Source organism: Microsporum canis, genomic scaffold (genome assembly GCF_000151145.1).
Source record: "Microsporum canis CBS 113480 supercont1.6 genomic scaffold, whole genome shotgun sequence".
NCBI lineage: Eukaryota > Fungi > Ascomycota > Eurotiomycetes > Onygenales > Arthrodermataceae > Microsporum > Microsporum canis.
In genome coordinates this window covers 1,930,502-1,957,597 of record NW_003299164.1, presented here as the reverse complement: position 1 = coordinate 1,957,597, position 27,096 = coordinate 1,930,502, and the positions used below count along the sequence as shown (strand labels likewise).

General features: G+C 50.4%; 12 protein-coding genes across 12 annotated transcripts; 7 read left to right on the top strand and 5 right to left on the bottom strand.

Moving 5' to 3' along the window:
* Positions 1 to 714: 714 nt before the first annotated feature.
* MCYG_06866 (yop1) lies at positions 715 to 1,601 on the top strand (the record flags this gene model as incomplete). The annotated part of the gene is made up of 5 exons (XM_002844856.1): positions 715 to 765; positions 842 to 1,048; positions 1,210 to 1,273; positions 1,345 to 1,402; positions 1,478 to 1,601. 5 exons carry the CDS (start codon positions 715 to 717, stop codon positions 1,599 to 1,601), a joined length of 504 nt encoding a protein of 167 aa, XP_002844902.1.
* A 674-nt stretch (positions 1,602 to 2,275) lies between these two features.
* MCYG_06865 (conserved hypothetical protein) lies at positions 2,276 to 3,006 on the bottom strand (the record flags this gene model as incomplete). The annotated part of the gene is made up of 3 exons (XM_002844855.1): positions 2,276 to 2,460; positions 2,531 to 2,863; positions 2,931 to 3,006. The coding sequence occupies 3 exons, from the start codon at positions 3,004 to 3,006 to the stop codon at positions 2,276 to 2,278; spliced, it is 594 nt and encodes a 197-aa protein (XP_002844901.1).
* Positions 3,007 to 3,868: 862 nt separating this feature from the next.
* MCYG_06864 (peroxin 3) lies at positions 3,869 to 5,575 on the top strand (the record flags this gene model as incomplete). Its single annotated transcript, XM_002844854.1, has 3 exons — positions 3,869 to 4,026; positions 4,082 to 4,431; positions 4,500 to 5,575. 3 exons carry the CDS (start codon positions 3,869 to 3,871, stop codon positions 5,573 to 5,575), a joined length of 1,584 nt encoding a protein of 527 aa, XP_002844900.1.
* A 989-nt stretch (positions 5,576 to 6,564) lies between these two features.
* On the top strand, positions 6,565 to 9,440 carry MCYG_06863 (K(+)/H(+) antiporter 1; the record flags this gene model as incomplete). The annotated part of the gene is made up of 4 exons (XM_002844853.1): positions 6,565 to 6,714; positions 6,781 to 7,197; positions 7,287 to 7,949; positions 8,004 to 9,440. The coding sequence occupies 4 exons, from the start codon at positions 6,565 to 6,567 to the stop codon at positions 9,438 to 9,440; spliced, it is 2,667 nt and encodes an 888-aa protein (XP_002844899.1).
* A 1,055-nt stretch (positions 9,441 to 10,495) lies between these two features.
* Positions 10,496 to 12,486, top strand: MCYG_06862 (conserved hypothetical protein; the record flags this gene model as incomplete). The annotated part of the gene is made up of 8 exons (XM_002844852.1): positions 10,496 to 10,511; positions 10,564 to 10,726; positions 10,798 to 10,912; positions 10,967 to 11,012; positions 11,069 to 11,191; positions 11,247 to 11,603; positions 11,766 to 12,188; positions 12,251 to 12,486. The coding sequence occupies 8 exons, from the start codon at positions 10,496 to 10,498 to the stop codon at positions 12,484 to 12,486; spliced, it is 1,479 nt and encodes a 492-aa protein (XP_002844898.1).
* Positions 12,487 to 12,976: 490 nt separating this feature from the next.
* MCYG_06861 (conserved hypothetical protein) lies at positions 12,977 to 14,718 on the bottom strand (the record flags this gene model as incomplete). The annotated part of the gene is made up of 4 exons (XM_002844851.1): positions 12,977 to 13,100; positions 13,167 to 13,808; positions 13,869 to 14,590; positions 14,686 to 14,718. 4 exons carry the CDS (start codon positions 14,716 to 14,718, stop codon positions 12,977 to 12,979), a joined length of 1,521 nt encoding a protein of 506 aa, XP_002844897.1.
* A 596-nt stretch (positions 14,719 to 15,314) lies between these two features.
* Positions 15,315 to 16,605, top strand: MCYG_06860 (DNA damage tolerance protein rad31; the record flags this gene model as incomplete). Its single annotated transcript, XM_002844850.1, has 4 exons — positions 15,315 to 15,375; positions 15,438 to 15,495; positions 15,557 to 15,728; positions 15,787 to 16,605. The coding sequence occupies 4 exons, from the start codon at positions 15,315 to 15,317 to the stop codon at positions 16,603 to 16,605; spliced, it is 1,110 nt and encodes a 369-aa protein (XP_002844896.1).
* Positions 16,606 to 17,197: 592 nt separating this feature from the next.
* Positions 17,198 to 18,965, bottom strand: MCYG_06859 (YTP1; the record flags this gene model as incomplete). Its single annotated transcript, XM_002844849.1, has 5 exons — positions 17,198 to 17,493; positions 17,593 to 17,722; positions 17,788 to 18,630; positions 18,699 to 18,776; positions 18,852 to 18,965. The coding sequence occupies 5 exons, from the start codon at positions 18,963 to 18,965 to the stop codon at positions 17,198 to 17,200; spliced, it is 1,461 nt and encodes a 486-aa protein (XP_002844895.1).
* A 612-nt stretch (positions 18,966 to 19,577) lies between these two features.
* MCYG_06858 (conserved hypothetical protein) lies at positions 19,578 to 20,056 on the top strand (the record flags this gene model as incomplete). The annotated part of the gene is made up of 3 exons (XM_002844848.1): positions 19,578 to 19,643; positions 19,712 to 19,797; positions 19,870 to 20,056. The coding sequence occupies 3 exons, from the start codon at positions 19,578 to 19,580 to the stop codon at positions 20,054 to 20,056; spliced, it is 339 nt and encodes a 112-aa protein (XP_002844894.1).
* Positions 20,057 to 20,273: 217 nt separating this feature from the next.
* On the bottom strand, positions 20,274 to 21,854 carry MCYG_06857 (conserved hypothetical protein; the record flags this gene model as incomplete). Its single annotated transcript, XM_002844847.1, has 1 exon — positions 20,274 to 21,854. One exon carries the CDS (start codon positions 21,852 to 21,854, stop codon positions 20,274 to 20,276), a length of 1,581 nt encoding a protein of 526 aa, XP_002844893.1.
* An 879-nt stretch (positions 21,855 to 22,733) lies between these two features.
* Positions 22,734 to 24,139, top strand: MCYG_06856 (dolichyl-phosphate beta-glucosyltransferase; the record flags this gene model as incomplete). The annotated part of the gene is made up of 3 exons (XM_002844846.1): positions 22,734 to 22,850; positions 22,911 to 23,717; positions 23,789 to 24,139. 3 exons carry the CDS (start codon positions 22,734 to 22,736, stop codon positions 24,137 to 24,139), a joined length of 1,275 nt encoding a protein of 424 aa, XP_002844892.1.
* Positions 24,140 to 24,481: 342 nt separating this feature from the next.
* MCYG_06855 (G protein coupled receptor family protein) lies at positions 24,482 to 25,976 on the bottom strand (the record flags this gene model as incomplete). The annotated part of the gene is made up of 4 exons (XM_002844845.1): positions 24,482 to 24,733; positions 24,788 to 25,387; positions 25,452 to 25,578; positions 25,720 to 25,976. 4 exons carry the CDS (start codon positions 25,974 to 25,976, stop codon positions 24,482 to 24,484), a joined length of 1,236 nt encoding a protein of 411 aa, XP_002844891.1.
* Between the last annotated feature and the right edge of the window lie 1,120 nt (positions 25,977 to 27,096).

Here is a 27,096-nt window from a genome sequence, read left to right as displayed (position 1 = left end):
TATTATAAAAATAAGAGCTTCCTCTTTTTTTTTTCTATCGCTCTCGCCAGCCGTCCCTTGCTGGACTCGAGATTTTATCACCGCCACGAAGCCAGGCTGTTGTTACCTGCCAACTTGTTATGGCTTATTCAGAGATGCGAGAACGACGTCTAGGTAAAGTCGACCCCTTGATCCCGTCGTGGCTGCGGCCGTCGTGGTCGTTCTGCTCGTCGTTCGCGCAGAAACTAAAAAAAAAAAAACGAGTGAGAGCCTGGGAGGGAAAAAGCTGGGTGTTCGTTTTTCTTTGAAGTTGATGTAAACAAGATGTTGTCGACGGGGAAACGCCGCTTCCGGGTTGTTTTTGTTTTTCTTTTCGCTCTTTTCGCCTTCCTAAGCGACGGTCACGTGTCAAGGCGTCAGTCACATGATATCATATTACATAATGAAGATATAGGTCACATGACAGGCTTTTCGGGTAGGCGGTGGAAGTCGGCAGAACGTCCCAAACAGGGAAGTGGCAAACACGTGCAAATAGTCACGTGACAGTAGCTGCACACAAGCCCAAAACAGAAACCCGACTTGTTTTGTATTTTATTTCCCAAGCAAAGAAGAAGAAGAGAGACATCAGTCCAGACCACAAGAAGAGAGACATAACCTCGATAACAGTGTACTTACTGCCACTCTACGTCTACCGTGCTTCTGAACAACGCAAAGAAAAGAGAGATATCAGCAAAGATGTCGTTCCAAGATCGTGTACAGCACCAAATCGCCCAGATCGATAAGGAAGTATGGAAGCTCGCCCTTATCAAGACATCCCACTTTCTCTCTCGGATGCGGTGCTAACGGACTATATCGCTGGCAGCTCTCCAAGTATCCGGTCCTCAATAACCTCGAGAGACAGACGTCCGTTCCCAAGGTGTATGCTTTCCTAGGCATCGCTGGTATCTACGTCTTCCTCGTTTTCTTCAACATCGCCGGAGCTCTCCTCGTCAACATCGCAGGATTCGCCATTCCCGGATACTACTCTCTCAATGCCCTCTTCACATCCTCTACCGCTGATGACACTCAGGTACGTCCATGACCCTATTCTCTTCTGTTAACTACACTGTCTGTGATCATGCTGACCCTTGTTTATTTGTAGTGGTTGACGGTTGGTCTCCCGAATGACCCACCATGTGTACCGAGAACCCAGGTGATCGATGGCTAACCACGTGAAAACGTATACTATAGTACTGGGTCGTCTTCTCTCTATTCAGCGTCGTTGAGAGTGCTATCAGTGCTGCATACTGGTTCCGTACGTACATTGGCCTCGTCATTAATGCTGCTGCCTTGCTAACCTTTATTTTCTTCTCTTTGCGTCTACAGCATTCTACTACCTATTCAAGTTCTTCTTCGTCCTCTGGATGGCCCTTCCGCAGACCAGGTAGGCAACCAACCCAGTTGGACAGAAACCCCCTTTTCTTTTATTGCGCTCCCATGTAGCTAACAGGCAGAGTAGTGGTGCCCAAATCGTCTTCCACTCCTTCATCCAACCCGTGTTCTCTCGCTACTTCCAGAGCGCACCCACCTCCGCCAACCTCAGAGCTCAAGCCGAGCAGGCCGCCAAGGAGCATTCCTCTTGATTGCCTTACTCTTGATAAAACCAAAGCGACGGGAGGGGAGAAATATCATGTATCAATTCCTACTCTGCAGCTGGCTCTGAGCTGTGCATGATATTGCTTCTTTCTTTATTCCGATGAGATATAAATACCTCTCCAGATGCGCATACTAATGAACAAAGAGGTGACGTATTCGGTATGAATATGGGCAACGGATGGGATTTTAAATCGTCACAGAAGGTCTTCGCAGCGTCCTCGACAACGAACAGCAGCGAAACCTCAGCTTGTTTATTTACTCCGCACGTTGCTTCTTTTTATCCATCATATTATTCTTTTTTTCGCCCCTTTGAAATTATTGTTATTGTTCCTTCCGTTGGCATGCAGGAAGCTTGGCCATGCAATAATAAAAAAAAAAACCCTGTTGCGTGGCCCCGCGCCATTGTCCTATTTGATTTATTCTTCCTCCCTATGCTTTCGGTACACGCGGTCGCTTGGGGAGAGAAGGTGGTGCAGCGGTTGGGCTTAATTGGCTGTGTATAGTGACCCGGATTGCCACTGTCTCTCTTTTACCCCAAGGTTGCTTTTTTCCCCCCCCTTTCTTGATAGAAGCAACCCGAAAAATGGGAGCAGCAATAGCAATACGAATAGTAGCCTCAGTCGAGAGCACGACCATTCGTCAAACCCACCCCCCAAGGCATTCAGTAGAGACCCAGTCGATTCCCCCAGTTGTCCAGCTTCGGGTTCAGTATGATCTGGTAAGGGAACGGGTTCGACTCGCTCGTAATCGGCGGTATATGGTCTTTGTTCTTGTTCACAATGGCAACGATCTTGAAGGCGGCTTTATGCAGCATCTTCTCCATCGCCTTCCGCACCTTCGCTCGATCTATAGTTTCGAAACCCCCAATGGTTAGAATCGTAGCCCCCATAAGCTGTCAAAGGAGTAATACACTTACCCAGATCCGTCCGTGGAGTCGCAATGGTAATATCCAGCGTCCATATCTCCCAGCATATCTCCTCTTCGCCGTTTCCCGTCAACCCTGTAAACCAAGCGCCAGACTTTTTCCGCTTCTTTTCAAAGAACTGCACTGCAATGCGTGCCCGTACCCCGCCATTCGCCGAGTTAGACGCCGTCGAGAGATGCTGCTGTATCAACGCATTCACCCGCGCATCAATCAGCGTCTCGACCTCCAGATCATCGATGACCGGCAACGTCAGGTCGAGAACGTCTATGGAATCCGGTCTGACACAGGGGAAGTACCGGTGGAAGAAGATCGCGTGTATGATTCCTGTCTCTCTGTCCCGTCAGTTCCGGAGATTCCAAGCCAAACTGCCGACTTTTTTGTCTGCACGTACCCTTCACGATCTCCTTGACAGACGCACGATCTGCAAAGATCTCGAGGATATGCTCTGGCGGCTTGCGAGGGTCCATGTCTTTTCTTATTGTGAGCGCAAACGCAAACAAACGTGGTGCGCTGAGCGATGTACTTGACTCCGCCGCGGACCCGACCGGCTGGGATGTATACGTATGTATGGGATGTATTTGTATGTACGTGTGTGCGTGCGTGTGTCTTGTGTGTATATGTAAGGGGGAGGTTAAGGAACGCCACTTGATGCTGTCCTATGGCATGCGCGAGGACGAGGTCACCATTTCGCTGGTGGCAGGGGGAGGAGGAGCACTCTCAACGTTTTTCATCGGGGCTTTTACGGTGAAGCAGAAGATGGAAGCTGATTGCGGGGAGTTTTTTTTTTTTTCCTTTTCCTCAACTCTCCATTTGCCCCTCTGGACTAGAGGAAGGCTTGGGACCTTTTTTGGTTTCTCCCCTAGCGTTCCTTTTTTCGATATATTTATATCTGTTTTGTATATATCAGATTTCCTCCTTAGCTTTCGTCTACAGTTGCGATGGACAAGGAAGAAGAAGTTGAAGAGTGAGAAAAAGACGATCGGGGTCGGCCGAAGAGGCGATAGCGGGGTCACGGGTTAGAGGTGACGACATAGCCTGCACGACATGGCTTGGCAACTAGACCAGATACAGATGGATATCCCGTGACCCCGATAAAAGATACACAAGGTCACCTGCCTCGCGGTAAGCCGAGGTTTCTTTTTTTTTTTTTTAGAGCTTTCGTTGTTTGATGGAAGAAGAGCGAAGAAGTTATTTACTCCTGCTTTTATATACTGGGCAGAACAGCTTGTGTTTGGTGTATATAGCGAGTGTTGGCGTCTTATTCTCCTGTACTCGCGGTTTGGACGTGAGATACTACGATAATGCACGCCACTTAAAGCCCGTTCGACCATGATCAACGCAACGAAGCAGTGGTTACGCCGGCACCGCAACGGAATCGCCATTGGTGCCGGTGTTGTTGGAGTTGGCTACTTGGCCGGTCAGTACGTGCTGGGAAAGATATCAGAAGCCAGAGAGCGGATGAGCAGCGAGCGGATTGCGCGGGAGAAGTATGACCTCCTGAACACCGAGCCAGAGCAAGACCAAATAGCTAACAGCACCAAGCCTACGACGACGGTTTGAACAGAACCAGACGGACTGTACCTTTACCGTGCTTGCCCTGCTTCCGACAGCCACAGAAAACATACTTGCTGCGCTCCCGGTCGAGGAACTGACGAATGAGCTACAGCAGAAGCGCGCGGAGAGGCTGGCGAAGCAGCTGAACGGGGGAGAGCTTGGGGCCTCAGAGATAAGTTCGGAGCCTCCAAGCGCGGTAGACGATGATGGGAAGAGTCTATCGAGTCTTAAGAGCCATGAATACCTGCACGCCAGCCAGATGGGGGATTCTGTTGTCGGTGATGGAACACCGCGGAAGAAGAGCAGGACACAGCTGTGGAACGAGCTCAAGGTCAACTGTATGTGGCTTCTTCCATTTGAATCTGTAACGGCTGTGAAAGGTGCTCCGAGCTAACTTGAATTACAGCTCTAACAAGATCATTCACCCTGCTATACACCCTCTCCCTCTTGACCTTACTCACTCGCATCCAACTCAACCTGCTCGGCAGACGAAACTATCTGTCCAGCGTGATATCGCTTGCTTCCCCCCAGGCTGATCCCGCCATAATAAGTCTGGAGGAGAATGACGGTGACAATGCGTTTGGAAACGACTTTGAGACGAACCGTCGATACCTCACATTCAGCTGGTGGCTTCTACATCGTGGGTGGAAAGACTTGATGGAAAAGGTAGAAGAGGCGGTCGTTGAAGTCTTTGGACCACTCAACCCGCGCGAAGATATAACACAGGACAGGCTCTCGGAGCTGACTCTACAGGTCCGGATAAAAGTCGAGGGCGGTACCACCAGCGAGGAGAGGCGGACGAGAAAGTGGCTCCCATACCTACTACCGGCCGTGGAACAGGAAGACTACGTCCTTCGCGAGTCCGAGGTCTTGTCTTCTGAAGAAGTCTCTCCACAGACAGCCTCTAACCTCCGACACCTACTCGACGAGACCTCCGACCTGATAGAATCCCCCCAGTTCACGCACATACTCTCCCTCCTCAACAACGAGGCCTTCTCCTACCTTATAGACCACAAGTGCGCCATCGATGCCTTTAAGAGGCCACCTAGCGTGCCCGCAACACAGGCCCCGGAGTCGAGCCCAGCAAACATGTTCTCATCTTCAGCTACCGTCATCCCGTCCGACTCTCAACCACCAAACCCAAAGGTGAAGCTGGCCACGATATTAGCAGTGGTCTCTCGTCAGTCACATACCATCGGCCAGGGCTCGAATCCACCCAACGAGTACCTCTCCGCGATGGAAGAAGGGGTGCGGGAACTCGAGGCTTTTGCTGCCGTTGTGTATAGCAGCAACTTTGGCCTCGAGGTACCATCGCCAGGAGGTTCTGTAGGCGGTTCCTTCGTGGTCGTTCCTCCATCTGTAGAGAAACAGGCGCCGACTCCGGAAGAAACCAAGGATGCAGGTTCTGTCGGTATAGCTGAGGCGCAGGAGGAGGAGATCAACTTTGAGTCTGCCTGGGGCAAGGCGACTGATGCGATGTAGAAGACCCATGTTATAACATTATAAAGTCAACGAATATCCCATCCATCATCACCTAGTTATCTCTGTCATCAGTAGTAATGTCAACCACCCACAGGTATAACTCCACAGCCTCCACACAAGACCGGAGAAATAATGCAAAGGGACGCTGATCTGAAGCCACCATCTCTCTGTCGTCACCGTCCATGTCCATCTGACGTCCTTATCTTGCTCACTGTTCAAAGGCGTGTTCAAATGTGTTCATGAGCTGGTTCAAAGAGTGACCATCTTCGGCTTCCGCTACCACACTGGTGCTAGGGTCTCTCGTATCCCTGGCCATACCAAGACGACCCAAGACCACACTAAGTGGCGAGAAAGGTCGACGATAAAGGTCTCTTGACGGCGGTTCCTTTGGCTGGCCATAGAAAAGGCCTCAAGAGCTACGAGATGCTCTGGCGGATGCGCAGCTCTTCTTCCCCGTCGACCCAACAGCCACAAACCTGAAACCGCCAGCAGGCCAAATGACACGGAATAAAGACAGAGCTTCGACCGTTAAGAACAAGAACCAAGAGCCCAAGGCCATGCTGTGAGACCTTGAAGTCGCCTCTGCCATGCGGACAGTCGAACCACATGGGACGCTACAGCAGCTCAAACCCTTTAGCCTGGCATGTTTTAATCGGACTAGAGCATGGAACACACTATAACCCCTTGGCAGAGCATGCTTGCTTTGGTAGCAAGGGACCCTTTGACCGGAATATAATAAGCACTTCTAGCTCGAAAAGAAGACCCAAGGATGAGCCGTCCTAAACCCTGGGCAAGGCTGGTTCTGTCGTCATGACGTTGGGTGCTAAGATAGCTACGCGGGAACCTCACGGCAGCTGAAAGAGACGCCTCATCCAGTCGGTAGAGAGAGAGCAAGAGAGCGCGCTCTTATTAAAAGGCTGGGGGATACCGTCTCATTCTCTTCAGCTGTTTTGGTTGTTCCAGCTGTTCTCGTCTTCATAGAGGTTGAGATGGCTTCGATGACTGCTTCACTGGTGGCGGCGGCAGCGGTGGCTTCACCAACATCTACACACAGAGCATCGCCGCAGGGAGGCATCTTCGACAAGGCGAATCCGACTCACTATGACCCGAAGAACCCTCTTGTCCTCTTCATCATCCAGGTAGACTCCGGCCCCTAGGAGATCCACGAGATGTTGGAAGAATGTACAGCTAACTAACGAGCGTAGGCTGGCCTGATTATCATCTTCTGCCGACTGATACACATCCCCCTATCTCGAATGCGACAGCCTAGGGTCATCTCAGAGGTGCTAGGCGGCATCCTGCTCGGTCCGTCTGTGATGGGACGCATTCCGGGTTTCCGTGAGACCATCTTCCCGGATGCCTCTATCCCCAATCTCAACCTGGTGGCCAATCTCGGGCTGGTGCTCTACCTGTTCATGATTGGCGTTGAGACCGACCTAAGGTCGCTGGTGAGCAACTGGAGAGTCGCTGCCAGCGTGTCTGCAGCCGGTATGGTGCTACCGTTTGCTCTGGGCTGTGCAATCGCATACGGACTGTATCACGAGTTTCGGCAAGAGCCTGGCCTGGCGCCCATCGGGTTTGGGACTTATTTGCTATTCATCGGCATTGCCATGGCCATCACCGTACGTTCCCTTCCGCTTGTTATACAAGACCGATTAGTGTGGCTGTTACGGACCGCTGTTATGGACTACGGCTGACTACGTTGTTACAGGCATTCCCGGTGCTATGTCGTATCTTGACTGAGCTGGAGCTACTCAGCACCAGAGTCGGAGTCATCGTGCTGTCTGCCGGGGTGGGCAACGATGTAGTAGGCTGGATCCTGCTTGCACTCTGTGTTGCCCTAGTCAATGCCAGCACCGGACTCACGGCCCTGTGGGTGCTGTTGACCTGCGTCGGCTTCGTCCTACTCCTGGTGTTTGTCGTCCGTCCGCTATTCCTATGGTATCTGAGACGGACCGGCAGTCTCCATGATGGGCCCGATCAGTCGGTCGTCACTCTCACCCTGCTGCTTGTCCTTTCAGCCGCATTCTTTACCCAGGTCATCGGCGTCCATGCCATCTTCGGTGGGTTCATGATCGGTCTCATCTGCCCACACGATGGAGGGTTTGCCATCAAGTTGACAGAGAAGATCGAGGATGTGATTGGTGCTCTCTTCTTGCCCTTGTACTTTGCACTCTCTGGTCTCAACACTAATATCGGCCTGTTGGATTCGGGCACGGTCTGGGGATATGTCTTTGGGGTCATCTTCATCGCTCTTATCGCGAAGGTTGTCGGCGGGATGGTGGCATCGAGGCTGAATGGCCTGCTATGGAGAGAGAGCTTGACCATTGGCGTGCTGATGAGCTGTAAAGGTTTGGTCGAGCTCATTGTCCTGGTAAGTTGAATACCATCCTCCCCTCGGGTACCATATACTGACTGCCGGGGTTAGAACATTGGACTGCAGGCAAAGATCCTGAGCCCCCGTACGTTCACCATCTTCGTCGTGATGGCTCTCGTGACCACCTTCGTCACCACGCCGGTAGTGTCCTACCTCTACCCTCAGTGGTACCAGGTCAAGGTCGAGCGCTGGAGACGCGGGGAAATCGACTGGGATGGCAACGCTCTCGACTCTGAACCCCACAGTGGTTCTGATATTACCCGACAGAAGTCACAGGGCGCCTCTGTTCGCAAGCTCATGATCTACTTGAGACTGGACAGCCTGCCAAGCCTCTTCACATTCGTATCCTTGCTTGGGGCTGGAGATGGTCGGGATACGGACGCCTCCCGAGCGCACCATGCCCACGACGACGGTGAGCCAGACCGACGTCCGGACAGCACTAGGACGGGCAGGCCGATCGAGGTACACGCGCTGCGCCTGGTCGAGCTCACGGACCGAGACTCCAGTGTGATGAAGGTGTCGGAGGTGCAGGACTACAGCTTCAGCGACCCGATCCTGAATGCGTTCCGGACGTTTGGCCGGCTGTACAAAGTCGCAGTATCCGGCGGTGTGGTCATCGCACCGGAGCACGCCTACGCAGAGACGGTGGTGAACAAGGCCCGCGACTGCGCGTCGGACCTGGTGCTGGTACCCTGGAGCGAGACCGGGGGGATGAGCGAGAGACAGATCCCGCTGCTGGACGACAAGAGCGAGAAGTTCTCTACCGGCCCGCACAGCTCGTTCATCTCCAACATCCTGAAGAACTCGAGGAGCAACGTCGGCATCTTCATCAACAAGGGGTTTGGCGGGTCACCCCTGAGCCTGCCCAAGCCAGGCCAGCTCTCCAGGACGTTCAGCGGCCACAACACCTACCGCACAAACGACCTGGCGCTGACCCCTTCTCCGGACAGAGGCCACCACGTCTTCATGCCTTACTTTGGCGGGCCTGACGACCAGTTTGCCCTCAGGCTCGTGCTCCAGCTGGCGAACAACTCGTCCATCACCGCGACCATCGTCCGCATAGATGTTGCTGCTGCCGCCACAACTACCGACTCTGGCAGTGTACCGGCGCAACAGCACAAGGTAGCCCTCTCCGTAGAGGAAAAAGAAGCCGACGAGACGTTCTACAGGTCGATCCGTGACTCTGTACCGTCCGAGCTTCGCGCCCGGGTGGTCTTCCAGGCCATCGACTGTGCTGCCAGCGCCGTGCTGGCCGCCACGCGCGACGCCGCCGCCCACGACCTGGCCCAGTGCCAGAACAGCAGCAGCGGCAACCTGGTCGTCGTCGGCCGTAATAGCCTCGCGCTGGATGCAGCTGCAGCGCCACCGTCCTCGTCCCCGGAGTTTGGCCCGGAGGCAAAGAAGGCGATCGGGGTGCTGGGCGAGGCTATGGCAGGCAAGTCCTACGGCATACAGGCCAGCGTCCTCATCGTCCAGGCCAGTCCTTGACCCTTCCCTATATCAGTGTCTATATATATACATACTCCGTTATACGAATATGAACTCCCATTTTAACCCTCCGGCAAGATCGTACCCATGGAACAAACACGCGGAGTACAAAGTTAGATCGTTTGCCACCTGCATCGGGCGAGATCCTCGTCCCTTAGCAGGTTCGTATTAATGTATTAATGTCCATGGTAAGCATCAGCCATTCCTCCGGCCATCCGTCTGTACATGTCCTGGCTGCATCTTGAACCACCGGACATGCCTGCGCCTGTTCCACACACATGCATATACATGCATAACAGTGTAGCATATCCGACAGGCATCAAGGTATCCTCCGTACGAGAAAAAAGGACGCTGCATGCTGCCCTCCGAAAGACTGTCCGACTGTACTCCGTACCAGTTAACTGTATCAGATGGAGTCTGTCTCCCCCAGTATCCACGCCGACGACCAGCCAATGGCATATACGCCGAAATCGAAGCAGGCAGCTTGGCTTATTTCTTCCCTTCCAGAAAATGTGGAGAGAGCAATGAAAGGTCCCTTGGCTCTCTTGTCCGTCCTTTGGTCGGGGGTGAAATTACTCTCATCGCCCTCTTTTTTCACTGGAGCAGGTCGAGCTAGTTACATGCGTTGGGAAGAGTTGCGGCTTTTTCTCCTTTTCCCTTGCGCATTTTTTCCCGTGCGACTGGGGTTGATGCAGCTCGTACAGGGCCAGTGAAAGGGAGACAGTGAAAGGGAGAGCGAGCGAAAGAGAGGTACATTAATAGAAGACTGTCCTTTGAGGAGTCTAACCTCTTCATCTTGTACGGGAAAGCGGCTTGTCTTGTCCGGGGACGTTCCGTCGCCAAACATCGACATCTACGACACACACACACACACACGGCAAAGACGGTCACGGCTGTGGTATAAGAGATAGAAAGCTTGCCAGGGACTCCCTTGCGCCCTGCGACTCTTATATCAAGCTGAGTCTCCAGAGTCTCCGGCTATAACTGACCACCACTGCTTCTCTACTCTGCTTCTCTACTTCTCTACCTCTGCTTCCTACAGCAAGAAAGCCGTCATGGGCGTCAAGTCAGGTCAGTCTCCTGCTTGCTATATACACATACAGACATACACAGCTACTGACAGCCATCGCAGAAGCAGACGTGTCTCCGGACCTGTCCATCGAGCAGGATGGCTACAACGAACTCCCCCAGCTGAGGAACACTACAGAGCGCAAGTTGATGGCCAAGATCGATCTCTACATCCTGCCAATGCTTAGCATCCTCTACCTGCTCGCCTTTTTAGACAGGTAACATTCTCTTATTTTTTTTGCTTCTTCTTTTCTTGCGGGGCAAGAGGCTGACAGCGAGACGGGCGCAGAGTAAACATCGGAAACGCGGTCATCTTCGGGCTCAAGAAGGATCTGGGAATCACCTCGGGGACTCAGTACAACACAGCCTTGACCATCTTCTTCGTCCCTTACGTCTTGTTCGAGGTATGTGGTCAGACAAGCTGCATGGAGCGCATACGACTAACGGCGACGACCTAGATTCCGTCGAATTTGCTGCTCAAGAAGTTCAAGCCGCACGTATGGCGTATGTACATTCGCGCACCTCCATATGTTGTCTGCATGACTGACGTGAACTCACAGTGTCGCTATGCATGTTCGCCTTCGGACTCATTACCTGCCTGCAGGGAATCACCACCAACTATGCTGGCATTCTCGCGACTCGCTTCTTCCTCGGCCTCGCTGAGACCGGCATGTTCCCCGGATGTAAGTGCTTGCCCAGGTACGCTTGCTACAAGTTCCGTTGGCTGACTGGCGGCAGGCTTCTACCTGATGGGCATGTGGTATAAGCGATCTGAAGCCCAGAAGCGATTCTCCTTCTTTTTCAGCTCCACCACCCTCGCCGGTGCCTTTGGCGGCCTGCTCGCGAGTGGTATCGGCAAGATGGGCGGCCTTCGCGGCTACAACGGCTGGAGATGGCTGTTCATCCTTGAGGGCGCCTTCACCTGCGTCGTAGCCGCCATCTGGTTCTTCCTCATCCCAGATTTCCCAGAGGACGTCAAGTGGTTGACCGAGGAGGAGCGTGAGTTCATCAAAGCGAAGCTGGCCAAGGACGTCGGCAAGGCTGGACACGACCAGAGGGTCACATTCAAGGACGTCGTCTCCATCGTCGCTGATCGTGAGTTATCTGTTCTCGTATATTAATCCATAACCGTTCTAACTCTGTCGTAGCAAAGGTCTTGATCGGTGGATTCATGTATCTCGGCATGATCGTCCCAGCTTACAGTATGTTCGCTCTGTACTATACAACTCCTGCCTCCCACGACTAACAATCATATAGGCTATGCCTACTTTGCTCCCACAATCATCAAGAACTACGGATACGGACGTGAGTCGACCATGTATACACTATACCTATACTCCTCCAAGCTAACCCTCATCCTAGCGATTGAAACCCAGCTGTACTCCATTCCACCATGGGCCGTGGCATTCGTCTTCGCCATGCTGATGGCCTACGTCTCCGATCGCATCGGACATCGAGCCTCCTTCGCCACGCTGCCCATCGCACTCGCAATCGCCGGTTTCTCCATGCTGCTCACCATTCACGGCAAGGAAAATAGACATGCCCAGTACGGCGCCCTCTTCCTCATCACCTGCGGCACCTACAGCGCCATGCCAATCATAATATGCTGGTACGCAATGAACCTGAGTGGCCATAAGCGTCGTGCCATCGGTACCGGGTGGCAGATCGGCTTTGGAAACAGTACGTTAACCTCTCAACTCTTACTCACCACATATGTACACCTGCTAACTTTTCCCTCGTAGTCGGTGGGATCATCGCTACCTACAGCTTCCTTGAGAAAGATGCCCCTCAATACAAGCCCGGACATAGTATCTCCATTGCCTTCCTCTGCGTGGCAGTCCTCTCTTCGTGCTTGTACCTTGTCCTTGTTCTGAACCGCAACAAGAAGAGGGATGCCGTAGGTCCTCCGACACAGTCTCTTGACCAGGAAGACGGAGACCTCGGTGACCTCAGCCCCAACTACAGATACCAGATCTAATTGATTTACCCGAAGGTAATAGAAACGGACAGACAGAAACTAGACACAAATAACAGGGGGAACGGGAGAAATAACGGGAATGGCGGATAGTATGGAATAATTTTTTTACTCATGTTTCCTTTCAAGCAGCGGCTTGTACGACAAAATTAATTCCGTTTCTCTTATTAATTGCATTCTCTAGAGGTAGAATTTATCTCTTTATCTCTTATTTACTTGTTTAGTATCATGGTCTATCTTTGAAGCAATTCAATCTGATAAGAGAAAAAAAGACAACAGAGGGTATGGGTAATAACATAAATTAGAGGAAAAAAAACAAGCCATAATTTCCAGTTCTAAGAAAATGCTTTACGCCAGTAAGTGCGTCGCTAAAATGTATAATAACAAACAACGGATATTCTAAACAGAACGCAAACAACAAGACGAGTAGAAATGCAGGAGAAACGAAACCTTGGTATCAAGTTCATTTTCCAAGAGCTGCGGAAGAAAAGAGTCATCGAGGCTCCTGGGAAGGGAAGAATCGTGGCCCGGCAAAGCCATGGGCGATGATACTTTCGATATCCATACGGCCTGGGTTGAAGGGAGCCCACATCTTGATAAGAATGTATCGGGCAGATCTGTGTCGGTATTGAATGTTAGTCGTAAAAGGATATCATTTAGATGGGAGAAAGGAAGAAGCTTACACAGGAGGATTAAATCTTATTTGTACTGCGGCTCTCTCGTGTTCGATAGAGAATCTGGCGACGGGTGGCATGGTGTCCGAATCTTGGTTCTGGGCTGTCTCGCTGATCGGACGGGCAAAGACGGTCGTCGGTGAGAGCGCTCTATGCCGCTGTGATCTCGACTGCAGATATGAGGGGACACGAACGCCCAGAGCCTCCAGCAGTCGGCGTTGTCGTGTATCCAGGTTCTGGGCAAGAGCCTCAGCGACACCAGAGATACCGTCACTGCTCTCGCTGTCACTGGTATCGTTGTTCGGAGAACTGTCGCGCGAATTCGAGGGTTCCGGGTCGGAAATGGAAAGTTGATCACGGGCTGCGTCGTGTTGCGTCGATTCATCGTCCGATTTGTCCTCTTGCTCGGTGCCGAACTGGAAATCTGGGTGTTGGTTGGCGCGTGAGCGTAGCATGCGTGCACGAAGGATTGCAGCTGAAGTCTCTGGTCTCCTACCATTTCCAGGCGGCGCCATGGTCCCGGAGAACGGTGGTGACGGTTCGTTCCGACGACGGGAGCGACGAGAGGGGAACTCTGAGGCAAAGCTGGCGACGGTACGAAGGAATCGTGGATCCGAAACCATAGAAATACTTACGGTCCCTTCTCGGACACTGTATTTATATCAGGTTAGTATGTCAGAGTAGAAGCAAGGAAAATGGTATTTTACTTACTTCATCTCATCGTGGCATCCACTCTTGGGGGTCTTGATGATCAGCTTCTTCAAGGAGAATGGGATTTCCCCACGGTGCTTCAAGACGATGTTGCAGCAACCGCCCTGTGCTCTGTAGACCGCGCCGTCGTTGACGAGTATATGATCTGGGGAGTTACCGCGTCGATCTGGCTCAGTGCTGGCTCCTTTGCAGCTGTGGACTTCCATCTCCAACGGCACGGAAGAGACCTGGCCATAGTGGCTGTAGCTGAACCCTTTGGCACCCTCTCGGTTATCATCCGCATCCACCTTTCGCCGTTTCGACTGGCGGTGGTCTGACATGGAGTCCGCGGGAGGGGACCTGGCCGGTGGCCGTTCAGGCTGCCGTGATGCTCCCTCTCCGGCCCCAATGCTGGCGACTGCCTGCCGGAACTGCTGTTCTGCACGCTGCAGCGAGGCCAGCGAGGCCAGGGACTCTTGTCTCTGCTGGGGTTGACGCTGCGAGGGCTGTCTTTGTGGAGGCTGTCTCGGCGGGCTGGTGATGATGGCCTGGGGGTTCACAGTCGAGTCGACGGTATTGTACTCCTGGAGAGAGCGGTCCAGTGCGTGTAAGAAGAAACTCCGGTCCTCGTCCATCTCAGAGATGATGTCCCTCAGCTGTCGGATTCTAGCCGCGATGGTCTGGAAATTGGACACGTCGTGAGTAGAATCTCGGTCGAACGACGGCGGCTGAGCGTTGTTTGACTAAATGGCAATAATAGCAACCTGTTTAGTAGTGCTAACAAGACACGGAGTACATACACACACTCTCTCTGTAGGAAAAAGAATGAGAGAGAAACCGGCGGAGAGGGGGGGGCTTCGTTGCTCACCATGGTTCGGGATATATAACAGCAACCCTGCCCGCTCCCACAGATTGTATATTGAAGCAGGCTATACCCGCACCAAACCTCTCCCTCACGTACTGCCACTATCCTTTCTCCGTTAGACGCGGGAACCGAAGGACGACTTCGCCGCTGGTGCTGCTCTAAAAGTGACAAGCCAAGCCCGCTGCCTCTGTCTTCCTCTATATTAAGCCTTAAAAAGCGTGTCCCTTATCGCTGCAAAGCAAAGAAAAAGAAAAGAAAAGAGTGTGGTTGTTCTTCTTCCACCTTCGAACACGAAAGAGAGAGAAAAAAAAGGTGAAACTTTTTTCCTGTTTCGGCGATGGAGAAAGCCGGGAAAAGGTGGGTCATTAGTCAGCACTGCCGTTCTTGTTTAGGACTAGCGCATGAGTTAAAAAGACGCACGGTTCAGGGGACCCGCTTATGTCACGTGATAGTATTATATAATCAGAATATGACATAAGCGGGAGCTTCCCAAACTTTCTTCTTTTCTTTTGCTTCTTCTTACTTCATAGCTTCTTCCTCTCACTCTTAGCGGATGAACTTGGGGATTACCTGCTGCTGTTTGCTAGAGCAGATTGACTGAGATGGCTACGGATGGTAAAACGACCACCAATGGGGCGAGTGGGGTCAGCGGAATCAGCGCAGGTAAGTCTTTGCTATGCAAGACGACAGCTCATACGGACGAATCTAATAACGATGTTGACCAGATGAAATTGCGCTTTATGATAGACAGATCAGGCTATGGGGTGTAAAGGCTCAGGAGAGGTAATATGATAGCTGAGCTCCCGTATCAGAGACCAACTGCTAATCTTCATGTTATCCAAAGAATACGCAATGCCAATATCCTTTTGGTAACGCTCAAGGGCCTTGGAAACGAGATCGCAAAGAACCTCGTATTGGCCGGAATTGGCACTCTGACCATCGTTGACGACGGAATGGTGCGTGAGGAGGATCTTGGGGCTCAGTTCCTCATCACAGAGGAGAATCTCAAGCAAAGCGTACGGCACCTACTGCGTCGAAAAAGTCGAAAACAGCACACTAACAACAACATGACAGAGGGTTGAAGCTGCGGCACCACATATACGCCAGCTGAATCCCAGAGTGAAACTACATGCAGACCCGTCTAGCATCAAATCGAAACCTCCAGTATACTTTGAACAGTTCGACCTTGTCATAGCCACCGACCTGGACTTTGAAACATTCGCAACGATCAATGCAGCCTGCCGCGTTGCAAACCGCCCTTCATACATAGCCGGTGTCCATGGCTTCTACGGGTTCATCTTTGCCGACCTTATTAGCCACACTTTCGTCATCGAGCGCGAGAAGTCCAACGTGCCTCCACAGACGAACGAGACACCAACACGGACAGTACTAGGCGTCACTACCAAGGTCGAAAATGATAAGGTCATTGAGATGGTCACGAAGCGAGAGACATACACACCTTTACTACTGGCAAATACCTCCCCCTTGCCAGAGGAGTTTACGCGGCTGCCACGGAAACGAAAGCAGGTCACCCCACTGCTCACCTGTCTCCGTGCCTTGTGGGATTTTGAACGCCAACACGGTGTCCCCCCCTCCTTCTCCCGGCAGGATTTGGAAAACTACACGCGTTTAGCAAACGAACGCCATCTGGAGCTTCAATTAGACCCCTCCACACTTACCGCCTCATTCCTACGATCATTCCTGCAAAACGTCGGCAGCGAAATTAACCCTGTAGCTGCGTTTTTGGGTGGCAGCCTAGCTCAGGATGCTATCAACGTGCTCAGCCAGAGAGAGCAGCCACTCCAAAACTTTCTGATCTTTGACTCTGAAAAGAGCGTTGCTCCGGTTTATTCCCTACACCCGTTTTTCCCCGATACTACTAATGGCCTATGATTTCCTTTCTTGGTTCAGTTTTGGGAACGGGTACGGATTGGGACGGGTGGTTTAAAGGCAGGTTAAAGGCTTTCTTTTACATGTGTTTCTCCTTCAGCCTGTAAAATAATACAGCAATCTCACGAGTGTCAGAAGGACAAATTTATACCCTCTTTCTTTTTTAATAGTAGATACTCCTATTGAATAATAGATAGGCAGATAAGCCTATCAGCAACCCTTTTTCCATTATTTGATCTCCTAATTCAACTCCCAAACCCTTATCCTTTAATGACCTAGTGAAATAACAGACGAAAAGACAGAAAATACAAGGGAAAGGGCAAAACAAACAATAAAATACAAGAAGAGTCTAGTTGGTAGGTTTAGCCATGAGAAAAGTGAGCAATCAACCAAGACTCTGCTTGCTCTCGCTAATATGGACAGGTGATATTCCGAAGGGCCGGGGAAATAGGTACAAAGAAGGAGAATAAGGGCTGTTTCCTTGAGGCCATTTCCATCAGGGTGCATGTGAAAAAACCCCAAGTCTGAGATGGAAGTCATGACACGACACCTTGAGAGAAAGTTGATCCCTAATGTTTACGAGCGGGAAAAAGGCTTATAGCTTGACAGCTTCTCCTGCAACTGGGGAATCTTCCTCGTCACGGTCTTTATCAGCAGAACCAATGAGTCCCTCGAGCTCGAATTCCTGTGCGTCCCGGATATTTCGAGCCTGAGCAGCAGTGGTCATGCCACCGTTCGCGTTGCCATTCATGCCGCGATTCATATCTGCAGCCGGGGATGCTCCATCGAGGCCATAGAAAGTTGGAGCTCTGGCATGCTGGGGGTATCGGCCAGGCAGATGGCTGGGGCCGCCGCGGCGAGAATAAACGGCACTCTCTGGCCAGACATGCACTGCGTAAATGTGCAGAAGAATGTTCACAACTATTGAGATTAGGTGGTGGTTAGAGAGGATGGATGCTGATGCTGCCCTGGAAAACTGTAGAAACTTACACAGGAATAAGAGGCAAGCCAAACTGTAGAGAACGAGAAGGTACGATACATGGCCAACTCCAGCATCGTGTAGTAGCTGCATTTGTTCTTCTGTGGCACCCATGAAAATGAAGCCAGAGGCAAAGAGAAGCTAAAACAGTCATTACGTTAATTGATACCAATTCGAATGCATGTTTGTAGAATAGGTAAACTTACATATGGCGTAAGGTACTGGAAGCTGTTTGGGTCAGAGCCATCTGGGCTAAGGGTGCTACGGTCCTTGAGTATGAAGGATATCTCAATGATTCTTGCGGCACCAGCAGCCATTAAAGTGTATCCAAACACTGAGTGAATCATGGTACTGAGCATAAGATGCTGCGCGTGGGAGGACATGGCATATCCTGTGAGCAAGATGACCACACCTGGGAAAATGTTTCTCTTTGGTCGTCCATTTCGCTTTCTACTCAACCACATTCCCAGTAGACCGGCACACCACCAGATGATACCCATGGTTGTGTGTTGCATATCACTATGACTCCACGCTGAGCCCCAGCGATGTTCAGTGAAAGTGTTGACAAAGCCCCATGCAGTAATGACAGCCGAGTCGAAAAATTCTTGGCTCCGTCCAGTCCGGCGTAGCCAGAACTGCCCGACAAGAAGCAGGATAGTGAGAAGAATTCCGTATGCGATGAAGGCGCTTCCCATGATGAAATGAGCAAGGCATTGACCAAGATGATCTGCCCGGCAGAACCCTAGAGCCGTAATCCCACCAAATAGCATCTGGATCCAGCTCACAAGCGGCATTATCTTGCCAACAACTCCGTGGGTCACGACCATGTATTTGCGAATCCGACCGTGGAATCCTTTCTCAAGGTGAAGTTTCAGATACACGCCCAAAACAACTTGGACGACAAGCATGAGCATTAGAGAGTTTGCAAAGGAGGCATGAATGTTTGGGGCAAACTGGCGACCCTTGTGAAGATGTCCGAGGAAGTAAGCGACAATGGCCACAGCGGTACCGACGACTTGGACCGGGACGTGATAACGAGACCGGATGATCTGGATACGTCAAAGAGCGTCAGAACAGCCAAAGCAACGCGTATACGTGATAATTTGACAAAACTTACACCAAGAACCATGCCAGTCGGAAAGATGAGCCCAAAGGCCAGAGTCATCAGCAGGATGTGAACCCATAGAGTAGAATCCTATCGATATGAAGTTAGCAACCATAGCGCTCAAATATACGCCCTCCAGCTCTCGAGCCCTGGAAGACAGCCTACCAGAGGATCTCCTGATATCACTTTCCCATCCGCTATCTTGTGATGGTCCCCATGGGCTACCACCACTGCAGGGAGGACCAAGCCCAAGATCACAGATTCCACCAACCTGCTCATCTTCCCCAGCTGAGATATATTGAAAGACCGGATTGCTGCAATGATAGTGATGGAAGCAGCAGTTGAATGAAACAGAGATCTGGCTCTGGCTTGGTTGCTGTGATGCGATGTGAAAGACAGAATGTGTGCAGATATCCGGGAGGCGGCTGTATGAAATATGTCTATATATAGTAGTGTGAACGCCGAGCTATATAGACAATATGGCCATAGCCAGTTTATTAGTAAGTAAGTCCTGGCGACTGCTAGAGAGCAGACAGAGTCTAGGGCATCTTCCAATAAATAGGCTCTGGAATAATAGGTATCTCACAGGTTGGTGAACAAATCCTTTGGTGTCTGAAAACGAAGCAAGAGAGGTTTCAATCCCCTTTCGGCTTATGTCATCCTCCCTTATCTCCGCAAAATCTCCTTGACCAACCAACTGCCAGATATATAACAACGCGGCTACAGAGCAGAAACTACACTACAGAGAGTCCTGAAGGACAGCCTACCCTTGTCAGATAGCTGGTGCGCCCTCCAGTTGCCCAAAGGATACTTTTACAGCCTAGAGTAGTTGAACAAAGACTGCTCTAGCCTGAAGTTCGAAATAAAGAAGAGTCAAGACAGATACCCAGCATGACTGTCTCTTGCGATACCCCTTCTGGAAATATATCCCCTACGCCTCAGCAGGCGAAGAAGATTGTGTGTGGAGCCTTCGCATTCAAAGTCTACTTGAAGCTACGAAAGCCCGTGCTAATTGATTCTTAAAGGAGTCTCTGAAGGCATCTATACCCAAGCTTCAAGAGCAAGTTGAGAAGACAGAGTTGTCCATAGTCAATGCAAGAGAGAAGCTAAAGTACCGACCTCCCACACCTCGCATACCTACACAATGGGGAATCTAACAGTTTGAGTTTCATCCGCTTTCCAGTGAATTGGCCAAAGGACTTAACGAGCCTCCAGATGCCAACGGGATCGTAAAGAAACATATTCGACTTCTTCATGATTACAATGAGATCAAAGATATCGGGCAAGGATTAATAGGACTCATAGCTCAGAGCCGTGGAGAGAGGCACATTGATGTACAAAACGAGTTCGGAATAGCAACTGCAGATTAGGCTCCCAGAGTGACTGAGGATGACGCCGTGTGGCGAGTATACTATTTGATTTATCTATATCTATTAAAGTGAAATTGAAGGGCCAGCTTTCGTTCCATCCTAAATCGTCACAAATGAGATTCATATATCAAAATATTGCATAGGTGAAACACGACAAAAGAAAGGGGTAATAAATATGTAGATCAAATATGCCAATATAAAAAACAACAATTCACAGCTATCCTCCAACAAGAGAAATACATTCTTCAACTGCACTTTCAAGATCTGTTATCCGTTTTTTAAGATATCTATTCTCTTCTCTTAGGATACTGGTGACCGTTGAAGCATCTGATGAACCATTCGCGCGGCAATCTGGGCATTTTAATCTCGATGATGTTAAAGCGTTAAACGACGAGCCGAGGGTTGATGATGATATACCCTTTAGAACCCTTCCATATGCACTCTCGCGTTGCGGTGCTGGCGGGGCAGCTTTCGGAGTGCTTGGTCTTGACGTTGTTCCAGATGCAGCCGGGGCTGGTTGGGGAGTCGACGGGCTCGTCATGGACACAGTGGAAAGCCGGGTGTTGACTGATGAGCCATCGTCATTTTCCCGTGAGAACACGCTTTCCGCAACGCTCTCGTCTCCGGAATCAAAGCCAGAATCGCTAGTAAATGTGCCGCCGCTTGACTTCTTCGAATGGTGTTCTCGAAGGTCCCGAGTCGGCGTAGCAGCATCCTCTGGTTGCTGTTTAGCCTTGATTTCATCTTGGTACTTTTGTCTCTCAGCTTTGAGTTCCTCCGTCAAAGCTTTCAACGCTTTGTCTTGTTCAAGCACCCTTGCTGCCATCCCATCAAGCTGTGACTTGATATTTTTAATCCGTGATTGGGCATCCTCCAATTCGTCTGCCTGCGCATCTTTATCCCCTACTGCTCTATGTAACGCAAATGTTCGTAACTTGTAAGCTTCTTGGAATTCGCGTAAAATGTTTTCGGCGTTGGCTCGGAAGGAATGGATGGCTTCTTCGGGAGATAGTTCGGCAAAAGACGGGTTGTTTAATATGGATTTAATATCAAGGTTTAGCAGCTTGTCATCGGCAGGTTCTGGGAGTGGCTCTTTTTGGACTTGCTGGGATTTTGACGTAAAAAAAGAGAAAGGGTTTCCTGAAGCAACCTGCCTCAGCGAGGCCGGGACGTTCATATTTATGGACAGCTTGGTCGGTGACGGTGATGAGGTATGGCTCGATCGATCGGTCGACGGCGAAGCGTCATGCATCACGTCGTCAACTCCCCTATCCGGGCGTGGGGAAGAAATTAGGCCCAATCGCATAGAAGGAGATTCCCCCTGGAACAGCCCAGAGAAAAGTCGACTTGTGCAGTTAGATTTAGGCTCGTTGGCTTTCTCCGTTGAGGCGCCCAGATCCACGTCCTCTAGCTTAGATGGGTCCGTGTCAGTATAGTGGCTGGCTGTTTTCATTCCATCTATAGGGAATGCTGGCCCATTCCAAAGCCCTGAAAGGTCGGTTCTAGATCGACGGTGTCGTCCTGCAGTGTTCTGTGAAGAACAATCAAGTCGCTCCTCGTGAGGCCGTAGCCGTGTCGGTTTCGTAGGTGAGCTGGGTAGAGACCGTCCAACTTCGCGAGATGTGTGCGAGGCAGCACGAGCAGACCATGTTGACTCTTGTTGACCTCTCAGTATCTGGTTGTTGTTCGTCCTTGATTCGTCAAAAATCCTGTTTAAGCGTTGCTGCAGCCGGTCTGGCGACGGATTCCTTGACGGTTCAGGCGTCCTCTCGCCAACCTGCTTATTCCACGTATCCATACTTCACTGCGCTGCCTAATGGTTCATAATGATCTTCCCACTTGCTGGATTGTTTTGAGAGGGTGCTAGCCAATATATAGGACAACGGCGTTTATGTTCGTGCGAAAGCTTTAGGCGCTGCCTAAAGACTGGAAGAAGACACACCGACGCCGGAAAATTATCGGCTCCTAAAAAGCAAATCTGCCTGAGACGTGCCATGACGAATTTCACTTGCTGGGCTGGCCCTTGTGGATCCTGCTGGCCCTTATCGATAAAGTATGGCGCGTTGCCCTGGTAATGAAGGACCGCGCTCTGCACCCAATCTCTTCGTGGACGAGTCTCGCCATCCAGCACTCCACGAATGTCAACGCAACCAAGCCGTTGAAGTATGCTTTTTGGATGCTAAGTATGCAGCTTAACTAGTGGCTGTACGGTAGGTGCTAGTTGTATACTTTCATGATACCGGTTGCCACAGCATCGCGTGGAGCTCGCGGCCTTAGCTGTGATAAGCTGGCAGGCGACAAAAATATGATGACAGATTCTCTGTCATCATCCTGGAATATCCGGGAGTAATGATTGCAATGAAAATGCATGATAGACGTTGTAAACAAAAGAAGAATATATCTACCAGCGAGGAAGTGGAGCAGCGCGGCTAATCCGCGGAACCGGGCGCTTATTAACCAGCCCTGGCGAGCTTAACCTCAAGTTGTCTCTCGGAACCAGAAGGACACAGTGGCAGGTCCGCCGACGAAATTCCCACGCACACAGCCTGATTAGTTGCCGGTGACTGTGACCATTATACTGCATCACTCGATGGTGACCTGATATTATATTTTGTTCATTTTTCTCCGCCCAAGTTCTGGTCAATTGGCCGGGACAAGCAGCTCCCCGCCTGCAGCAATGACAACACTCGGTCTGGGTCCGCTTTGTGCAGAATGCATAAGCATTGTCAAGGAAATTCCACCTATGCTGCTGTTTGGGCTTTTATTCTCTTGTCTATTAGGACTACTTAGTCTAGTAAGCAAATTTTCCCGTCGAATAAAGCAGCGTCGTGCTAACTAGCCGGGCTTCTGCTAGGCCTATATTCTCCTCCTGATCATAGCACCGGCTCCGCGAGCACCGTTCCCCGAAGAGAAGCAGTACAAAGCCATTTTGGAAGATGGGTCTGTTGCAAAAGAGCAACAGCTACCCTGCTGGCGAGATAAGATCAATCTTGACACGTACAAGCGGTCGGATCTCGAGGAACCAACACTTTTCATGTCCGTTGTTATACCAGCGTATAACGAAGAGAAGCGACTCCCTGGCATGTTGGAGGAGGCTGTCAATTATTTAGAGCGTACATATGGGACATCACAACTATCAAGCCAAGCAGAGAAAGTAAAAGCTAGTGCGCTACAGTCGTTAGAGAACGAAGATCAAAATGGTACCCGGCTTCGGCAAAAGGTAAACGGCAAGACGGGATCTCTTACCGATAAACATGCAAATTCACCGTTAACAGGCTGGGAGATATTGATTGTCTCTGATGGTTCAACTGATAAAACCGTGGAAACGGCGTTGGGCTTTGCTAAAGATCACCAGCTCTCGGTTCATCCAAAGGGCCATGCAGGGCCATGGACCCCGAAATCGAAAGAAGGCGTAAAAATCCCTGCTGGAAGTATACGGGTCATTGAATTGACGCAAAACAGGGGAAAGGGAGGAGCGGTGACGCATGGCATGCGTCATGTTCGAGGACAATATGCCATCTTTGCCGATGCGGATGGGGCAAGCAACTTCAACGATCTCGGTAAATTGGTGGAAGCGTGCCAGAAAATAGAAGATTCTGATCACCGTGTCGTGGCCGTGGGGTCAAGAGCACATCTTGTAGGAAGTGATGTTGTTGTTAAGGTATGTAGTAAGCAAGCAATACACCTCCACATCCTCATGGTAATAACCTGGGCTAACGTTCAAACTTGCAGCGCTCTAAGCTCCGAAACTTTCTAATGCACTCCTTCCACCTAGCACTCCGCCTTCTCACACCCCCGGCAACTGCTAGAATTAACGACACCCAGTGCGGCTTCAAACTGTTCTCTCGGGCAAGTCTACCATATATTATACCCTACATGCATTCAGAAGGCTGGATCTTCGATGTTGAAATGCTCATGTTGGCCGAGTTCGCCAACATTCCCGTCGCTGAGGTACCTATCGGATGGAAGGAGGTGTCCGGTAGCAAGCTGAGTGTTGTCTGGGATAGCTTGGGTATGGCCTATGGATTGGCTATACTTCGAGCTGCATGGGGCTTTGGCGTTTATACACGCGCTGGAGCTTAAACCTTCCCTAATTTCTAAGATATACTTTTAGACTGTACATCATTTACAATTACATGTTAAATTCTTTGGTTAATTGCGGAGGACATAGAAATGCTGTGTTCATACTGAGTATAAAGCGGAATTGCTGTACGTAATTGATAAAATCATCGAAGTTCGCTTTAGTTTATAAGTCTTAGCCATATCTTCCCTATACCATAACCATCCTATACACTTCCCAACAAATTCCTCCAAAACCCAACAACCAGATATAAGCCAGAAAACCCGGTATAAACTCAATGAAAATAGAGCAGAAGTATGGCTAGCTGCGTTGCTCTGGGTATATACAAATATATGTTCTTCCAATCATGCCTGTGGTCGGAAATGCCGTGAAATAAAGCCATAAAGCCGGCCAAAGTCAAAGCATTGGTAGAGAAGTCGTGGATTTTCTCGAAAGGATTTAATGTACGAAGCGATTACTGAAGATGATACAGCAGTGTAAACTAGGGTATTCCAAAACCCCTGTAGGGGAAGGACAAGTGATGCTAAATAGGTTAACACACGATTTGGTTCTTCTGGGTGCGCGAATGAGTAGACGCGATTAATTGATGCCGGTACCTGCGTATATTTGTTAGAATACAGAGAAAATGAGCAGTAAATGGTGTAACTTACCCAAGTGATAAGTAAGGAGCAAAAGAACAGAATAGCAAATTTTGAATACGCCCAGGTCGCGCTCTGCCGTTCCCAAGATGACTTGTGCATACGATATCCCTCCCCGGGCAAAGAACGTCTTCTGTTTGATCTTATCTGGAAGCTATCGTGCCCTGCTGCATGTTCAACGTCAATCGTGTCTTCCACCCCCTCAGCTTCCGGCCCATGTGTCGTATGTCTGGGCGTGGATGGTGGGAAATAGGCTGGCTCTATGTCGTCGCCGAGATATTCCTGTCGGAGTTCTGGTCCTGCCCAGTTATCCAAATGATGTGCCTGCTGCTCCCTCTGTTGGGGATCTTGCTGGATATGCTGCTGTAGCCCTGGATGGGTATCATGGTCCATATAGCTAGAAACATCAGTCGCAACGGGGAGAGTCGAGTCGACTGTCGAAGTCAAGGTAAGACTGATATTGCGTAGGCGTTTGATATCTCTTCGGCTGGCGAGGATAAACTTAGCGCTGTATATGTAGATGCCGAGAGTAACCGCTATTATGGACCAGATGGGGCCGTAGACGCCTGCAACGCGGAGAATCGACCACTGCGGCCTGATCCAACACCAAAGCTAAGGTTGAAAAGCATGAGCAGGGGCGTAATAGTTATTAGATTTACTCTAGAGTAGTACTCACAGTTGCTCCGCCGTATACCTTCCCTCTCTCGTTATTTTTGATAAAGAGAAAGGTAAGGGCAGGTATAGATGGAAGTACGTAACAGATGCAAATGTATTTCCATTCTATCTTCCTTAGCTCTGCGGTGCTATAACGGTGGAAGAGAGTTAAGTATACATTGCATGCCATAGAAAATGCCCAAAAAGCGTCGGCGACATGGAACCTAATACACTTAAGATACAAGTCAGAATGCTTTTCCGTATAAGACAAGAACATAGACAAAACGTACCATTGAATGAAGACCGCCTGCCACTGACATAGAGCGGTATTCTCACCAGCAATAATCCCCGAGCGAGAGGTTGCCGTCGCGCAGATACCAAGTATGTTGCCCCAGGTAGCGAAGAAAATCAGCCGGTTGACGGGTGTCCTGAAGCGGCAACTGGCCATGAAAGTGAGGACAACGAACATGCAGCCCACGAAAGAGATTGCCGAGCTCACCCTCTCAGTGATGGCCAACACCTGGAGTTCTCTATCGGTAAATGGCATCTGTCCCGCTCATGGTCATCAGGCCTGGAAGATCGTGGGTTTCGCCATCAACGTCAATCCGGTGTATATCAACCTCTTCCTTTTTTCTCTCTCGCTCTCTTTTTTTTCTCTTTGCTTGTAGGCGGACACCTTCAGACATGCAAGGCTTGCGCGGTGTGACAAGGCGCCCGGAGAGATCTCTCAGCCGTACGGGTATCTGCACCCTGATATGTACGCACACATATACATATAGAAGCCCACTGGCCATGCTGCCTGCCAGCCCGTTCCTTTTTTTTCCCTCCATTTGGTGCAAGGCTCTGTCACGTGTCGAGCTTTCTGACATCAGAAGCTGTTATTATTCATCTGAAGTAGTTGTAAAAATCGGTTGCAGGCCAGACGTGTCACCTCCAGCGCCAGCCGAGCCGAAGAAAAAAAAAGGACCCATCGTCGAATGGTTGGTATCAAATAGCGCGATCCGCTGTGGCGTCTCTTGTTGATCGCGATGCAAGACATTTACCGGGCAAAAGAGGACCTAGAGAGCAGTCACATAGGATTATTTACTATGTACACTGGACTGCTAAGCCTCAACAGGCGGGACTTTTGATAGTTGCTGGAGTACCTGGTCGAAAGTAACCGGGTATGCCCCTGTCAAGTATACGTATAATATCCGGGGAGAAGAAGCCGTTCGCCATCAATGGATCTAGCCATGTAACTATCATATGCAGGGTGAGATGGATTATTCTGCATCCCTTTTTTCTTCTTCATCTCTTTTTCGTCTTTTGATGCCGAGGTTGACGGATGTCTCGTGACTCCGGCCGGAAGAACAAAAACCCGCTTATCTTGAATGCGGTAATTCCGAACTTCAAGTTTACATCTCCTTGCTAGAAGATGTCATAGAAAGAGAAATCAAGGGATCGGTTTTTTTTTGTGCCTGAGGAGATACGTGGGGGAATCCAGAGGTGGTTCTGAGACTATATGCCGTCGATGACTTTGGGTACGAGGGATTGTGTTGTCTGTTTGGTCTGTGGACGTTGGAATAAACCGTTCACGCGCCTAATCCTTCGGCCATCTATATCTACGCCTTTTGGTGGAATATTCGACGCCGCGGCCTGAAGTCACCGGGGATCAAGCCACCGCGCTT